The sequence below is a fragment of the Bombina bombina genome, chromosome 1 (assembly GCF_027579735.1).
Source record: "Bombina bombina isolate aBomBom1 chromosome 1, aBomBom1.pri, whole genome shotgun sequence".
Lineage (NCBI taxonomy): Eukaryota > Metazoa > Chordata > Amphibia > Anura > Bombinatoridae > Bombina > Bombina bombina.
Window position 1 is genome coordinate 179,894,634 of NC_069499.1, and position 18,374 is coordinate 179,913,007.

An 18,374-nucleotide genomic window follows, 5' to 3' on the forward strand; every position below is an offset into this window, starting at 1 on the left:
ATAACTTATTTACAGTATCCCACAAAAGTGAGTAGACCCGTCACATTTTTGTAAATATTTTATTATATATTTTTCTGTGGCAACACTGAAGAAATGACACTTTGCTATAATGTAAAGTAGTAAGTGTACAACCTGTATAACAGTGTAAATTTGCTGTCCCCTCGAAATAACTCAACACACAGCCATTAATGTCTAAACCGTTGGCAACAAAAGTGAGTACACCCCTAAGTGGAAATGTCCAAATTGCGCCCAAAGTGTCAATATTTTGTGTGGCCACCATTATTTCTTTCATGTAATTAGCAAGAGTCCATGAGCTAGTGACGTATGGGATATACATTCCTACCAGGAGGGGCAAAGTTTCCCAAACCTTAAAATGCCTATAAATACACCCCTCACCACACCCACAAATCAGTTTTTACAAACTTTGCCTCCGATGGAGGTGGTGAAGTAAGTTTGTGCTAGATTCTACGTTGATATGCGCTCCGCAGCAGGTTGGAGCCCGGTTTTCCTCTCAGCGTGCAGTGAATGTCAGAGGGATGTCAGGAGAGTATTGCCTATTTGAATGCAATGATCTCCTTCTACGGGGTCTATTTCATAGGTTCTCTGTTATCGGTCGTAGAGATTCATCTCTTACCTCCCTTTTCAGATCGACGATATACTCTTATATATATATATATACCATTACCTCTGCTGATTTTCGTTTCAGTACTGGTTTGGCTTTCTACAACATGTAGATGAGTGTCCTGGGGTAAGTAAGTAAGCTTATTTTCTGTGACACTCTAAGCTATGGTTAGGCACTTTTTTATAAAGTTCTAAATATATGTATTCAAACATTTATTTGCCTGGACTCAGGATGTTCAACATTCCTTATTTTCAGACAGTCAGTTTCATATTTGGGATAATGCATTTGAATCAATAATTTTTTCTTACCTTAAAAAAATTTGACTTTTTCCCTGTGGGCTGTTAGGCTCGCGGGGGCTGAAAATGCTTCATTTTATTGCGTCATTCTTGGCGCTGACTTTTTTGGCGCAAAATTTTTTTTCTGTTTCCGGCGTCATACGTGTCGCCGGAAGTTGCGTCATTTTTTGACGTTTTTTTTGCATCAAAAGTGTCGGCGTTCCGGATGTGGCGTCATTTTTGGCGCCAAAAGCATTTAGGCGCCAAATAATGTGGGCGTCTTATTTGGCGCTAAAAAATATGGGCGTCATTTTTGTCTCCACATTATTTAAGTCTCATTATTTATTGCTTCTGGTTGCTAGAAGCTTGTTCACTGGCATTTTTTTCCCATTCCTGAAACTGTCATTTTTAGGAATTTGATCAATTTTGCTTTATATGTTGTTTTTTCTATTACATATTGCAAGATGTTCCACGTTGCAACTGAGTCAGAAGATACTTCAGGAAAATCGCTGCCCGGTGCTGGAGCTACCAAGCTAAGTGTATCTGCTATAAACTTTTGGTATCTGTTTCTCCATCTGTTGTTTGTATTGAATGTCATGACAAACTTGTTAATGCAGATACAATTTCCTTTAGTACTGTTACATTACCTGTTGCTGTTCCGTCAACATCTAATTCTCAGAGTGTTCCTGATAACATAAGAGATTTTATTTTTAAATCCATTAAGAAGGCTATGTCTGTTATTTCTCCTTCTAGTATACATAAAAGTCTTTTAAAACTTCTCTTTTTTCAGATGAATTTTTAAATGAACATCATCATTCTGATACTGATAATGGTTCTTCTGGTTCAGAGGTTTCTGTCTCAGAGGTTGATGCTGATAAATCTTCGTATTTGTTCAAGATGGAATTTATTCGTTCTTTACTTAAAGAAGTATTAATTGCATTAGAAATAGAGGATTCTGGTCCTCTTGATACTAAATCTAAACGTTTAAATAAGGTTTTTAAATCTCCTGTAGTTATTCCAGAAGTGTTTTCTCTCCCTGATGCTATTTCTGAAGTAATTTCCAGGGAATGGAATAATTTGGGTAATTAATTTACTCCTTCTAAAACGTTTTAAGCAATTATATCCTGTGCCATCTGACAGATTAGAGTTTTGGGACAAAATCCCTAAGGTTAATGGGGCTGTCTCTACTCCTGCTATATTTTTAGCGGATGTTGCTGCAGCTTCAACTTTTTGGTTAGAAGCTTTAGCGCAACAAGTAACAGATCATAATTCTTATAGCATTATTATTATTCTATAACATGCTAATAATTTTATTTGTGATACCATCTTTGATATCATTAGAGTTGATGTCAGGTATATGTCTCTAGCTATTTTAGCTAGAAGAGCCTTATGGCTTAAAACTTGGAATGCTGATATGTCTTCTAAGTCAACTTTGCTATCCCTTTCTTTCCAGGGTAATAAATTATTCGGTTCTCAGTTGGATTCTATTATCTCAACTGTTACTGGAGGGAAGGGAACTTTTTTACCAAAGGATAAAAAATCTAAAGGTAAATTTAGGTCTAATAATCGTTTTTGTTCCTTTCCTCACAACAAGGAACAAAAGCCTGATCCTTCATCCTCAGGAGCGGTATCAGTTTGGAAACCATTTCCAGTTTGGAATATATCCAAGCCTTATAGAAACCCAAAGCCAGCTCCTAAGTACCCATGAAGGTGCGGCCCTCATTCCAGCTCAGCTGGTATGGGGCAGATTACGTTTTCTTCAAAGAAATTTGGATCAATTCCGTTCACAATCTCTGGTTTCAGAACATTGTTTCAGAAAGGTACAGAATTGGCTTCAAGTTAAGGCCTCCTGCAAAGAGATTTTTTTCTTTCCCGTGTCCCAGTAAACCCAGCAAAGGCTCAGCATTTCTGAAATGTGTTTCAGATCTAGAGTTGGCTGGAGTAATTATGCCAGTTCCAGTTCTGGAACAGGGGCTGGGGTTTTATTCTATCTCTTCATTGTACCAAAGAAGGTCAATTCCTTCAGACCAGTTCGGATCTATCAATATTGAATCGTTATGTAAGGATACCAACATTCAAGATGGTAACTGTAGGACTATCCTGCCTTTTGTTTAGCAAGGGCATTATATGTCTACAATAGATTTACAGGATGCATATCTGCATATTCCGATTCATCCAGATCACTTTTAGTTTCTGAGATTCTCTTTTTAGACAAGCATTACCAGTTTTGTGGCTCTACCGTTTGGCCTAGCATCAGCTCCAAGAATTTTTTCAAAGGTTCTCGGTGCCCTTCTGTCTGTAATCAGAGAACAGGGTATTGGTATTTCCTTATTTTGGACGATATCTTGGTACTTGCTCAGTCTTCACATTTCGCAGAATCTCATACGAATCGACTTGTGTTGTTTCTTCAAGATCATGGTTGGAGGATCAATTTACCAAAAAGTTCATTGATTCCTCAGACAAGGGTAACCTTTTTAGGTTTCCAGATAGATTCAGTGTCTATGACTCTGTCTTTGTCAGACAAGAGAAGTCTAACATTGATATCAGCTTGTCAAAACCTTCAGTCACAATCATTCCCTTTGGTAGCCTTATGCATGGAAATTTTAGGTCTTATGACTGATGCATCGGACGCGATCTCCTTTGCTCGTTTTCACATGCGACCTCTTCAGCTCTGTATGCTGAACCAATGGTGCAGGGATTACACAAAGATATCTCAATTAATATCTTTAAACCGATTATACGACACTCTCTGACGTGGTGGACAGATCACCATCGTTTAGTTCAGGGGGCTTCTTTGTTCTTCCGACCTGGACTATAATCTCAACAGATGCAAGTCTTACAGGTTGGGGAGCTGTGTGGGGGTCTCTGACGGCACAAGGGGTTTGGGAATCTCAGGAGGTGAGATTACCGATCAATATTTTGGAACTCCGTGCAATTTTCAGAGCTCTTCAGTCTTGGCCTCTTCTGAAGAGAGAGTTGTTCATTTGTTTTCAGATAGACAATGTCACAACTGTGGCATACATCAATCATCAAGGAGGGACTCACAGTCCTCTGGCTATGAAAGAAGTATCTCGAATTTTGGTTTGGGCGGAATCCAGCTCCTGTCTAATCTCTGCGGTTCATATCCCAGGTATAGACAATTGGGAAGCGGATTATCTCAGTCGCCAAACGTTGCATCCGGGCGAATGGTCTCTTCACCCAGAGGTATTTCTTCAGATTGTTCAAATGTGAGAACTCCCAGAAATAGATCTGATGGCTTCTCATCTAAACAAGAAACTTCCCAAGTATCTGTCCAGATCCCGGGATCCTCAGGCGGAGGCAGTGGATGCATTATCACTTCCTTGGAAGTATCATCCTGCCTATATCTTTCCGCCTCTAGTTCTTCTTCCAAGAGTATTCTCCAAGATTCTGAAGGAATGCTCGTTTGTTCTGCTGGTAGCTCCAGCATGGCCTCACAGGTTTTGGTATGCGGATCTTGTCCGGATGGCCTCTTGCCAGCTGTGGACTCTTCCGTTAAGACCAGACCTTCTGTCGCAAGGTCCTTTCTTCCATCAGGATCTCAAATCCTTAAATTTTAAGGTATGGAGTTTGAACGCTTGATTCTTGGTCAAAGAGGTTTCTCTGACTCTGTGATTAATTCTATGTGACAGGCTCGTAAATCTGTATCTAGAGAGATATATTATAGAGTCTGGAAGACTTATATTTCTTGGTGTCTTTCTCATCATTTTTCTTGGCATTCTTTTAGAATACCGAGAATTTTACAGTTTCTTCAGGATGGTTTAGATAAAGGTTTGTCCGCAAGTTCCTTGAAAGGACAAATCTCTGCTCTTTCTGTTCTTTTTCACAGAAAGATTGCTAATCTTCCTGATATTCATTGTTTTGTACAAGCTTTGGTTCGTATAAAACCTGTCATTAAGTCAATTTCTCCTCCTTGGAGTTTGAATTTGGTTCTGGGGGCTCTTCAAGCTCCTCCTTTTGAACCCATGCATTCTTTGGTCATTATATTACTTTCTTGGAAAGTTTTGTTTCTTTTGGCCATCTCTTCTGCCAGAAGAGTCTCTGAATTATCTGCTCTTTCTTGTGAGTCTCCTTTTCTGATTTTTCATCAGGATAAGGCGGTGCTGCAAACTTCTTTTGAATTTTTTACCTAAGGTTGTGAATTCTAACAACATTAGTAGAGAAATTGTGGTTCCTTCATTATGTCCTAATCCTATGAATTCTAAGGAGAAATCATTGCATTCTTTGGATGCTGTTAGAGCTTTGTAATATTATGTTGAAGCTACTAAGTCTTTCCGAAAGACTTCTAGTCTATTTGTCATCTTTTCCGGTTCTAGAAAAGGCCAGAAAGCTTCTGCCATTTCTTTGGCATCTTGGTTGAAATCTTTATTTCATCATGCCTATGTCGAGTCGGGTAAAACTCCGCCTCGAAGGATTACAGCTCATTCTACTAGGTCAGTTTCTACTTCCTGGGCGTTTAGGAATGAAGCTTCGGTTGATCAGATTTGCAAAGCAGCAACTTGGTCCTCTTTGCATACTTTTACTAAATTCTACCATTTTGATGTGTTTTTTTCTTCTGAAGCAGTTTTTGGTAGAAAAGTACTTCAGGCAGCGGTTTCAGTTTGAATCTTCTGCTTATGTTTTCATTAAACTTTATTTTGGGTGTGGATTATTTTCAGCAGGAATTGGCTGTCTTTATTTTATCCCTCCCTCTCTAGTGACTCTTGCGTGGAAAGATCCACATCTTGGGTAGTCATTATCCCATACGTCACTAGCTCATGGACTCTTGCTAATTACATGAAAGAAAACATAATTTATGTAAGAACTTACCTGATAAATTCATTTCTTTCATATTAGCAAGAGTCCATGATGCCCACCCTTTTTTTGTGGTGGTTATGATTTTTTGTATAAAGCACAATTATTCCAATTCCTTATTTTTTATGCTTTCGCACTTTTTTCTTATCACCCCACTTCTTGGCTATTCGTTAAACTGATTTGTGGGTGTGGTGAGGGGTGTATTTATAGGCATTTTAAGGTTTGGGAAACTTTGCCCCTCCTGGTAGGAATGTATATCCCATACGTCACTAGCTCATGGACTCTTGCTAATATGAAAGAAATGAATTTATCAGTTAAGTTCTTACATAAATTATGTTTTTCCAGCACTGCCTTAACCCTCTTGGGCATGGAGTTCACCAGAGCTTCACAGGTTGCCACTGGAGTCTTCTTCCACTCCTCCATGACGACATCATGGAGCTGGTGGATGTTAGAGACCTTGCGCTCCCCCACCTTCCGTGTAAGGTTGTCCCACAGATGCTCACTAGGGTTGAGGTCTGGAGACATGCTTGGCCAGTCAATCACCTTTACCCTCAGCTTCTTTAGCAAGGCAGTGGTCGTCTTGGAGGTGTGTTTGGGGTCGTTATCATGTTGAAATACAGCCCTGCGGCTCAGTTTGTCACAGTACATGTTGGCATTCATGGTTCCCTCAATGAACTGTAGCTCCCCAGTGCCGGCAGTCATGCAGGCCCAGACCATGACACTCCCACCACCATGCTTTACTGTAGGCAAGACACACTTGTCTTTGTACTCCTCACCTTGTTGCTGCCACACACGCTTGACACCATCTGAACCAAATAAGTTTATCTTGGTCTCATCGGACCACAGAACATGGTTCCAGTAAGCCATGTCCTTAGTCTGCTTGTCTACAGCAAACTGTTTGCGGGTTTTCTTGTGCATCATCTTTAGAAGAGGCTTCCTTCTGGGACAACAGCCATGCAGACCAATTTGATGCAGTGTGCGGCGTATGGTCTGAGCACTGACAGGCTGACCCACCACCCCTTCAACCTCTGCAGCAATGCTGGCAGCACTCATACGTCTATTTCCCCAAAGACAACCTCTGCGTATGATGCTGAGCACGTGCACTCAACTTTTTTGGTCGACCATGGCGGCTGTATGGTCTTGCCCACCGTGCTGCAGCTCAGTTTCAGGGTCTTGGCAATCTTCTTATAGCAATCTTTATGTAGAGCAACAATTCTTTTTTTCAGATCCTCAGAGAGTTCTTTGCCATGAGGTGCCATGTTGAACTTCCAGTGACCAGTATGAGAGAGTGTGAGAGCGATAACACCAAATTGAACACACCTGTTCCCTTTCACACCTGAAACCTTGTAACACTAACGAGTCACATGACACCGGGGAGGGAAAATGGCTAATTAGGCCCAATTTGGGCATTTCCACTTAGGGGTGTACTCACTTTTGTTGCCAACAGTTTAGACAATAACTGTGTGTTTAGCAAATTTACACTGTTATACAGGCTGTACACTGACTACTTTACATTGTAGCAAAGTGTAAACATCACTTTATGTATCCAAATCCAGTGAGTCCAGTCCCTGCTTATACTACTATTAAAGAACCAGGACACTGACAGCTTAAATCTCTGCAATAGCTTTTTGTAGCCTTCCCCTGCATATTTATGTATGTGTGTGTGTGTATATATAGATAGATAGATAGATAGATAGATAGATAGATAGATAGATGTTGGTATATTTTAATTAATCTGTATTTGTATGCGTTTGTTTTTGTTTTGTTTTTCTTTAATTTTCTTTTTCATTAGAGCCTTGTGAATTTGCTTTGGAATGCTGCAGTGTGATGGCAGGAGGGACGCTCACTGGCTGGCATGCAGACGTTTCCACCGTCATGTGGAGGCGAATGCTTGGAATTTTGGGAGATGTCAATAATATCGCCAATCCTGAGATTCATGCTCAGGTTTTTGATTACTTATGTGAGCTCTGGCAGAACCTGGCCAAGGTAATCTAAAACCATCCATTATTCAGTGTGTACTTTTTTTTACAATCTCAAATAAACAAGACCATTAAACAAGTCTTGGCTTAAAGGGACATGCAATCCCAATTTTTTATTTCATAATTCAGCTAGAGCATACAATTTTAAATAACTTTCCAATTTACTTGTATTGTCAAATTTTCTTCACTTTGTATCCTTTGCTAAAGGCGCAGCAATACATTATTGGGAGCTAGCTAAATACAGTGGGTGAGCAATTGACTAAAGGCATATATGTTCAGTCACTAACCACCAGCTAGCTCCCAGTAATGTATTGCTGCTCCTATGCTTACCTAGGTATACTTTTCAACAAAGGCCAACAAAAGAACAAAACAGATTAGGATAGTAGAAGTTTATTGGAAAGTTATTTAAAATTGTATACTCCATCTGAATCATGAATGAAAATGTTTGGGTTTCATGTTCAGGACACTGATATCTTGATTTTGCTGGTGGGATTTACTTGTAAGCTTGCAGGACCATGAGTTTTGGTATTTTTCATGTCTGGCACATATATAGATTTTTAAAATCTGCAAAACTGTTGAATAAGTAAATGTATTCTAGCAACTTTTCTTGTTGTATATTCACCAGATAAGAGACAATTTAGGAATATCATTGGATAACCAGTCATCTCCAGAACCTCCTGTCCTTATTCCACCATTGAGAATTCTTACACCTTGGCTTTTTAAGGTACTTATAAAATATTTAATTATCCATTATGTGCAATTAAGTCTTATTGTTGAACAGTTTGTAAAGTAGGGGATACATTCATTGTAATTTTCTCCAATTTTTAGTTTCCTTGACCATTCATTTCTTTATACAAAGCTATTGAGGCTGATTTCTTGTTTAAAACTATTTGTCCAGATATATGTGGTTATACCTGTTCATGTCTTATTATGCTGGCTCTATGGAAGAATATTCCCAAGGGTTCCCATATTTTATGGCAAAGCTGATTTGGCACAACCTAAGAGAGTCATGCAAGAGGATATGTCAGAATAGGATCAATCTTTGCTTTACTATATCTTTTCGCAGTTGATTTTTTTTTAAAGAGTGCTTGGATTTATGTTGGTCATTGTTTTAGCAGGCTGCTTATTTTTATCAATTTGTTCCCCTACAGCGGCGTTGTTGTTTTTTTTGAGAATCACTTTTTGATGTTTTGTGTAATGTTAAACGGTTTGCTTATTTTCATTGTAAAATTGAGGCAGACTATTGGCTGCCTTATCACACTGGTGAGAGGTTACAGTAACCTTGATTCTTTCAGGGTATCTGTAGTTCCTATTCTCAGTATCCCCACTTTTGCAAGTCATCTTTCCTGCCACTGTAGTTCAGACAGATGGAGTTTAGCTCTTGTATTCTCTTTTGTATGTCCTAGGACAAAACTGGTGTTTAGCATCCTCTATGGAGGACTAGACTGAAGGGCCAGAATGGGCCCCTAGGACACATATATACCCAAAAGTATAAGAGACACAATGTAATAACCCAAAGGGTTACTAGAGGACAGACAGTAGACAGACACTAGATGACAAGACACATGCAGACTCCAAGAACAGTTCTATATCCATATGAATAGCAATAATCTATGCACACTCCTTACCTATTATTATCATTATAATTTTATTTGTATAGCATCACAAAATTGAGTAGCGCTGGGTATAGAGATAGGAGTATACAGTGACAAAGATTTGTTATAAGATACATAACAGACTAAACAAATCTAGTACAAGAGGTACAAGGCTCTTCCCCAGAGAGGTTACAGTCTACAGGTTGAGGATGCAGAGATAAGGTTTGGGGTAGCTTGGATTGTAGTTGCAGCATTTCAAGAATTATTTTGGTTAGGATGAAAAACAGAGGAGAGATTGTAAGCCTCTTTGAATAGGTGTGTTTTCAAGGAGCGTCTGAAGCTATACAAGGTTGGAGACAGTTTTATGGAGCGGGGTAGAAAGTTCCAGAGAACAGGAGCAGCACGTGAGAAGTCTTGGAGGCGGGATTGGAATGTAGAAATTATAGTAGTGGAGAGACATAGGTCAGGGTTTGACCAAAGAGGACGGGTTGGGGACTATTTGGAAACTCTAGCTGGAGTGAGGCTGTTGAGTGCTTTGTAAGTTAGAATTAATAGTTTAAAATTGTATTTTGGAATGTATGGGGAGCCAGTGTAGAGACTGGCGAAGCAGCTGATGTAGATCGGCGACTTAGGTGAATCAGTCTAGCTGAAGCATTCATAATTGATTGAAGGGAAGAGATGCAGTGTTTAGGATGGCCATTTATAAGTAGATTGCAATAGTTGAGCAGAAAGGTCTGCCAGATCCAAGTAATTTAAATTCCTGTAATGTGGCAGTTTTTTGGGTGCTTGCAAGGATGCAGCAGGTAGTGTAAGAAATGAAAGCTAGTAGATGGTGGTCAGAGAGAGGAAAGAGGAAGTTAGAGAAATTGTAAATGGCACAGAGATTGGTGGTGCCCAGGCCCACTTGACAAATACCCTGTATGCCCTATTCTCAGTCTGTTCCTGGTCTTCCAAATCTTTGTGTAGTTTGATTTACTTTGAGTGTCTTATAGCATAAAAAGTAAAGGAAATCTTGAGAATATATGTTTTTAAGTTGTGTTGTGCTAGAGCTAAGTCACCATCTTGGGCTGAGTATGATGCCTTTGCCTTGATAGAACAAGTCTGCAAGGCCAACTATGTAGTCCTGCATGCTTTTACATAGTTTCTTTATTTGTGTTTTTGTGTCTTGGGTCAAGCACATTTTAAAAGAAAACATTACATTAAAACAGCTGATACAGTGTACATATTGTTAATGTTATAAATGACTTTTGTTGCTGGAAACGGCTGATTTTTAATGGAATATCTATATAAGCACACTTAGAAAAAGTGTATATACTGTATATTTTATATATATATATATATATATATATATATATATATATATACACAGTATATATATATATATATATATATACACAGTATATATATATATATATATATATATATATATATATATATATATATATATATATATATATATATACAGTATATATATATATATATATATATATATATATATATATATATATATACACACACAGTGTATGTATATGTGTGTATATATATATATATATATATATTTCTCCAACATAGGTGTGTCCGGTCCACGGCGTCATCCTTACTTGTGGGATATTCTCTTCCCCAACAGGAAATGGCAAAGAGCCCAGCAAAGCTGGTCATATGATCCCTCCTAGGCTCCGCCTACCCCAGTCATTCTCTTTGCCGTTGCACAGGCAACATCTCCACGGAGATGGCTAAGAGTTTTTTGGTGTTTAAATGTAGTTTTTATTCTTCAATCAAGTGTTTGTTATTTTAAAATAGTGCTGGTATGTACTATTTACTCTGAAACAGAAAAGAGAAGAAGATTTCTGTTTGTAAGAGGAAGATGATTTTAGCAAACGTTACTAAAATCGATTGCTGTTTCCACACAGGACTGTTGAGATGAAGTAACTTCAGTTGGGGGAAGCAGTTGGCAGACTTTTCTGCCTGAGGTATGACTGGCCACATTTCTAACACGACTTTGTAATGCTGGAAGGCTGTCATTTTCCCTATGGGGACCGGTAAGCCATTTTCTTAGATTAAGTAAAAGAATAAAGGCTTTATAAGGGCTTAAAAAACTGGTAGACATTTTTCTGGGCTAAAACGATTACTTTGCTAAGCATATTTGACAGATTATAGCTCTTTATAGTTATTATAATCTTGGGGATTGTTGTTAAAAAACGGCAGGCACTGTATGGACACCTTTTTCAGATGGGGGCCTTCTCTAGTCATAGGCAGAGCCTCATTTTCGCGCCACTAATGCGCAGTTGTTTTTGGAAGGCAAGGCATGCAGATGCATGTGTGAGGAGCTAAGATCCACTGAAAAAGCTTATAGAAGGCGTCATTTGGTATCGTATTCCCCTCTGGGCTTGGTTGGGTCTCAGCAAAGCAGATTCCTGGGACTGTATAGGGGTTAAATGTAAAACGGCTCCGGTTCCGTTATTTTAAGGGTTAAAGCTTTCAAATTTGGTGTGCAATACTTTTAAGGCTTTAAGACACTGTGGTGAAATTTTGGTGAATTTTGAACAATTGCTTCATACTTTTTCGCATATTCAGTAATAAAGTGTGTTCTGTTTAAAATTTAAAGTGACAGTAACGGTTTTATTTTAAAACGTTTTTTGTGCTTTGTTGACAAGTTTAAGCCTGTTTAACATGTCTGAACCATCAGATAAACGATGTTCTATATGTATGAAAGCCAATGTGTCTTCCCCATTTAAATATATGTGATAATTGTGACATGGTGTCCAAACAAAGTAGGGACAATGATGCCACAGATAATAATAGTGCCCAAGATGATTCTTCAGATGAGGGGAGTAAGCATGGTACTGCATCACCCCCTTCTGTGTCTACACCAGTTTTGCCCACACAAGAGGCCCCTAGTACATCTAGTGCGCCAATACTTATTACTATGCAACAATTAACGGCTGTTATGGATAATTCTATTGCAAATATTTTATCTAAAATGCCTACTTATCAAAGAAAGCGCGATTGCTCTGTTTTAAACACTGAAGAGCAAGAGGACGCTGATGATAACGTTTCTGACATACCCTCACACCAATCTGAAGGGGCCAGGAGGGAGGTTTTGTCTGAGGGAGAAATTTCAGATTCAGGAAAAATTTCTCAACAAGCTGAACCTGATGTTGTAACATTTAAATTTAAATTAGAACATCTCCGCGCACTGCTTAAGGAGGTATTATCTACTCTGGATGATTGTGACAATTTGGTCATTCCAGAGAAATTATGTAAGATGGACAAGTTCCTAGAGGTTCCAGTGCCCCCCAATGTTTTTCCTATACCCAAGCGGGTGGCGGACATAGTAAACAAGGAATGGGAAAGGCCCGGCATACCTTTTGTTCCTCCCCCTATATTTAAGAAATTATTTCCTATAGTCGACCCCAGAAAGGACTTATGGCAGACAGTCCCTAAGGTCGAGGGGGCGGTCTCTACTCTAAACAAACGCACTACTATTCCCATAGAAGATAGTTGTGCTTTTAAAGATCCTATGGATAAAAAATTAGAGGGTTTGCTTAAAAAAATGTTTGTTCAACAAGGTTACCTTCTTCAAAAAAATTTCATGCATTGTTCCTGTCACTACGGCAGCGTGTTTCTGGTTCGAAGAACTAGAAAAGTCGCTCAATAAAGAATCTTCGTATGAGGAGGTTATGGACAGAGTTCATGCACTTAAATTGGCTAACTCTTTTATTCTAGATGCCGCTTTGCAATTAGCGAGATTAGCGGCGAAAAATTCAGGGTTTGCTATCGTGGCGCGCAGAGCGCTCTGGCTAAAGTCTTGGTCAGCGGATGTGTCTTCCAAGACAAAATTGCTTAACATCCCTTTCAAGGGCAAAACACTGTTTGGTCCTGATTTGAAAGAGATTATTTCAGACATCACCGGAGGAAAGGGCCACGCCCTTCCTCAGGATAGGTCTTTTAAGGCTAGAAATAAGCCTAATTTTCGTCCCTTTCGCAGAAACAGACCAGCCTCTACTTCTACATCCTCTAAGCAAGAGGGTAATACTTCTCAACCCCAACCAGCCTGGAGACCGATGCAAGGCTGGAACAAGGGTAAGCAGGCCAAGAAGCCTGCCACTGCTACCAAAACAGCATGAAGGGATGGCCCCCGATCCGGGACCGGATCTGGTGGGGGGCAGACTTTCTCTCTTTGCTCAGGCCTGGGCAAGAGATGTTCAGGATCCTTGGGCACTAGAAATAGTTTCTCAAGGTTATCTCCTGGAATTCAAGGAACTACCCCCAAGGGGAAGGTTCCACAGGTCTCAATTATCTTCAAACCAAATAAAAAGACAGGCATTCTTACATTGTGTAGAAGACCTGTTAAAGATGGGAGTAATTCATCCAGTTCCAATAAGAGAACAAGGGATGGGGTTTTACTCCAACCTGTTCATAGTTCCCAAAAAAGAGGGAACATTCAGACCAATTCTAGATCTCAAGATCCTAAACAAATTTCTCAGGGTTCCATCGTTCAAAATGGAAACCATTCGAACGATCCTTCCTACCATCCAGGAAGGTCAATTTATGACCACGGTGGATTTAAAGGATGCGTACCTCCATATTCCTATCCACAAGGAACATCATCAGTTCCTAAGGTTCGCTTTTCTGGACAAGCATTACCAGTTTGTGGCACTTCCATTCGGATTAGCCACTGCTCCGAGAATTTTCACAAAGGTACTAGGGTCCCTTCTAGCGGTTCTAAGACCAAGGGGCATTGCAGTAGTACCGTACTTGGACGACATCCTGATTCAAGCGTCGTCTCTGTCAAAAGCAAAGGCTCATACGGACATCGTCCTAGCCTTTCTCAGATCTCACGGATGGAAAGTGAACATAGAAAAAAGTTCTCTTTCCCCGTCCACAAGAGTTCCCTTCTTGGGAACAATAATAGACTCCTTAGAAATGAGGATTTTTCTGACAGAGGTCAGAAAATCAAAACTTCTAAGCTCTTGTCAAGTACTTCATTCTGTTCCTCGTCCTTCCATAGCGCAGTGCATGGAAGTAATAGGATTGATGGTTGCAGCAATGGACATAGTTCCTTTTGCACGAATTCATCTAAGACCATTACAACTGTGCATGCTCAGACAGTGGAATGGGGATTATACAGACTTGTCTCCGACGATTCAAGTAGATCAAAGGACCAGAGATTCACTCCGTTGGTGGCTAATCCTGGACAACCTGTCACAGGGAATGAGCTTCCGCAGACCAGAGTGGGTCATTGTCACGACCGACGCCAGTCTGGTGGGCTGGGGCGCGGTCTGGGAACCCCTGAAAGCTCAGGGTCTATGGTCTCGGGAAGAATCTCTTCTCCCGATAAACATTCTGGAACTGAGAGCGATATTCAATGCTCTCAAAGCTTGGCCTCATCTAGCAAAGGCCAAATTCATAAGGTTTCAATCAGACAACATGACGACAGTTGCATATATCAACCATCAGGGGGGAACAAGGAGTTCCCTGGTGATGGAGGAAGTGACCAAGATAATTCAATGGGCGGAGGATCACTCCTGCCACTTGTCTGCAATCCACATCACAGGAGTGGAAAATTGGGAAGCGGATTTTCTGAGTCGTCAGACATTCCATCCGGGGGAGTGGGAACTCCACCCGGAAATCTTTGCCCAAATAACTCAATTATGGGGCATTCCAGACATGGATCTGATGGCGTCTCGTCAGAACTTCAAGGTTCCTTGTTACGGGTCCAGATCCAGGGATCCCAAGGCGACTCTAGTAGATGCACTAGTAGCACCTTGGACCTTCAACCTAGCTTATGTTTTCCCACCGTTTCCTCTCATTCCCAGGCTGGTAGCCAGGATCAACCAGGAGAGGGCTTCGGTGATCTTGATAGCTCCTGCGTGGCCACGCAGGACTTGGTATGCAGACCTGGTGAATATGTCATCGGCTCCACCATGGAAGCTACCTTTGAGACAGGACCTTCTTGTTCAAGGTCCATTCGAACATCCGAATCTGGTTTCTCTCCAACTGACTGCTTTGAGATTGAACGCTTGATTTTATCAAAGCGTGGGTTTTCAGATTCTGTAATAGATACTCTGATTCAGGCTAGAAAGCCTGTAACTAGAAAAATTTCCATAAGATATGGAAAAAATATATCTGTTGGTGTGAATCTAAAGGATTCCCATGGAACAAGATAAAAATTCCTAGGATTTTATCCTTTCTACAAGAAGGTTTGGAGAAGGGATTATCTGCAAGTTCTCTGAAGGGACAGATTTCTGCGTTATATGTTTTACTTCACAAAAGGCTGGCAGCTGTGCCAGACGTTCAAGCGTTTGTTCAGGCTCTGGTTAGAATCAAGCCTGTTTACAGACCTTTGACTCCTCCCTGGAGTCTTAATCTAGTTCTTTCAGTTCTTCAAGGGGTTCCGTTTGAACCCTTACATTCCGTAGATATTAAGTTATTATCTTGGAAAGTTTTGTTTTTGGTTGCAATTTCTTCTGCTAGAAGAGTTTCTGAGTTATCTGCTCTGCAGTGTTCTCCGCCCTATCTGGTGTTCCATGCAGATAAGGTGGTTTTGCGTACTAAGCCTGGTTTTCTTCCGAAAGTTGTTTCCAACAAGAATATTAACCAGGAGATAGTTGTACCTTCTTTGTGCCCGAATCCAGTTTCAAAGAAGGAACGTTTGTTACACAATTTGGACGTAGTCCGTGCTCTAAAATTCTATTTAGAGGCCACTAAAGATTTCAGACAAACTTCTTCTTTGTTTGTTGTTTATTCTGGTAAAAGGAGAGGTCAAAAAGCAACTTCTACCTCTCTTTCTTTTTGGCTTAAAAGCATTATCCGTTTGGCTTATGAGACTGCCGGACGGCAGCCTCCTGAAAGAATCACAGCTCACTCCACTAGGGCTGTGGCTTCCACATGGGCCTTCAAGAACGAGGCTTCTGTTGACCAGATATGTAAGGCAGCGACTTGGTCTTCACTGCACACTTTTGCCAAATTTTACAAATTTGATACTTTTGCTTCTTCAGAGGCTATTTTTGGGAGAAAGGTTTTGCAAGCCGTGGTGCCTTCCATTTAGGTGACCTGATTTGCTCCCTCCCTTCATCCGTGTCCTAAAGCTTTGGTATTGGTTCCCACAAGTAAGGATGACGCCGTGGACCGGACACACCTATGTTGGAGAAAACAGAATTTATGCTTACCTGATAAATTACTTTCTCCAACGGTGTGTCCGGTCCACGGCCCGCCCTGGTTTTTTTAATCAGGTCTGATGAATTATTTTCTCTAACTACAGTCACCACGGTATCATATGGTTTCTCCTATGCATATTTCCTCCTGTACGTCGGTCGAATGACTGGGGTAGGCGGAGCCTAGGAGGGATCATATGACCAGCTTTGCTGGGCTCTTTGCCATTTCCTGTTGGGGAAGAGAATATCCCACAAGTAAGGATGACGCCGTGGACCGGACACACCGTTGGAGAAAGAAATTTATCAGGTAAGCATAAATTCTGTTATATATACTGTGTATATATATATATTTATATTTCTTTCATGTAAGTGGCAAGAGTCCATGAGCTAGTGACGTATGGGATATACATTCCTACCAGGAGGGGGAAAAGTTTCCCAAACCTCAAAATGCCTATAAATACACCTCCCACCTCACTCGCACCTTAGTTTTACAAACTTTGCCTTCGTTGGAGGATGGTGAAGCAAGTCGTGCTTGATTTCTTCTGTGAAAGGCGCTTCTAAGCATTTTAAAGCCCAGTTCCTCTCAAAGTACAGTGTTTGTCTGAGGGATGTGAAGGGAGTATTTGCCTTATGATGCTATGTTTTCACCTATGGGAAATCTATTCTAAGGCTCTCTGTAAATTTGGTCATGGGGATTTATCTGCCACCTCCCTTTCCAGATCGACATTATACTGCTCTACCATTACATCTGCTGATATGTTTCAGTACTGGTTTGGCTGTCTGCTATATGTGGATGGGTGCCTTCAGGTAAGTATATATGTTTTTTTAAGACACTCTCAGCTATGTTTGGCACTTTATATTTTTTATGTATATATTGCATATATTTGCCATTAATCAGGTCTATGTTTATTTCCCTTTGCAGTCTAACAGTTTCAGCATGGAAAATTATGTTTGGGAGAAATGTAGTAAAAAAAATTCTTACCTGAGGTTCCAGCTAGTTGTAACTTCGGTCTTGTTTCTTCAAATTTTCGCGGGCAAATTAGGCTCGCAATGGCGCAAAATGTTTCTATTTATTGCGTCATTCTTGTCGCGAAGGTTGCGTTTGTTGTGATGCGAGTCACGTCATTTGTGCCGCAAAATTTTTTGCTGTGAAGTCACGCCTGTTATAACTTGAATCGTGTCATTTCCTGTTAACCTTGGCGCCAAAAGTTTTTTTTTTCTCAGCATTTGCATCATCTTTGTTGGAGTCATTTTTTGGCGCCAAAAATTTTGTTATATTAAGTTTCTCCCTCTTTTGCTCTCTGCTTTCATTTGTTACAGAGGGCTATGATATTTGCTTTTGTTTTTCATAGAAGCATTTTTTCCCATTCCTGAAACTGCTACTTTGAGGAAATTGGATATTTTGTTTAAATGGGTTTTTTTTTCTACATTTTGCAAGATGTTTCAAACTGATCCTGCCTCTGATGTTACTGTAGAAACTATACTGCCTGTACACAATTTCTACCAAAGCTAAGTGTGTATATTATTTAATTAGCTGATTTTATTTCTTCAGCTTTAATATGTGGCACTTGTTATATTTTTTTATTCATACTGATAATGTTTATATAGTACATATACATCTACTGTTTTACCTTCACAGTCTAATGTACATGATATTACTGTTGATATAAAGGATTATATTGCAAATTATATAAGAGAAGGCTATGACTGCTATTCCGCCTTCAAATTAACGTAAACAATCTCTCCTAACTTCTCATATACCTATGAATTTTGTATTGATGGTCAGCATACTGTAGTATTTCTCTGATGTGGTTTTCTCTGACTCAGAGTATCCTATTTCAGAGATTAATTTTGATAAATCAAACTTTTCAATTGAATGTATTCATTCTTTATTAAAGGGACACTAAACCCAAATTTTTTCTTTTGTGATTAAG

At 39.9% G+C, this 18,374-nt stretch overlaps 1 protein-coding gene across 9 annotated transcripts in view; it reads left to right on the forward strand.

Moving 5' to 3' along the window:
* Nucleotides 1-18,374, forward strand: part of RALGAPA1 (Ral GTPase activating protein catalytic subunit alpha 1) — a 1,007,748-nt gene that overhangs the window by 533,882 nt on the left and 455,492 nt on the right. For all 9 annotated transcript variants that reach the window (XM_053697738.1, XM_053697739.1, XM_053697743.1 and 6 more), the window contains 2 exons: nucleotides 7,502-7,695; nucleotides 8,314-8,412. In XM_053697738.1, coding sequence (XP_053553713.1) covers nucleotides 7,502-7,695; nucleotides 8,314-8,412 — 293 coding nt within the window. The remainder of the gene's footprint in view (nucleotides 1-7,501; nucleotides 7,696-8,313; nucleotides 8,413-18,374) is intronic.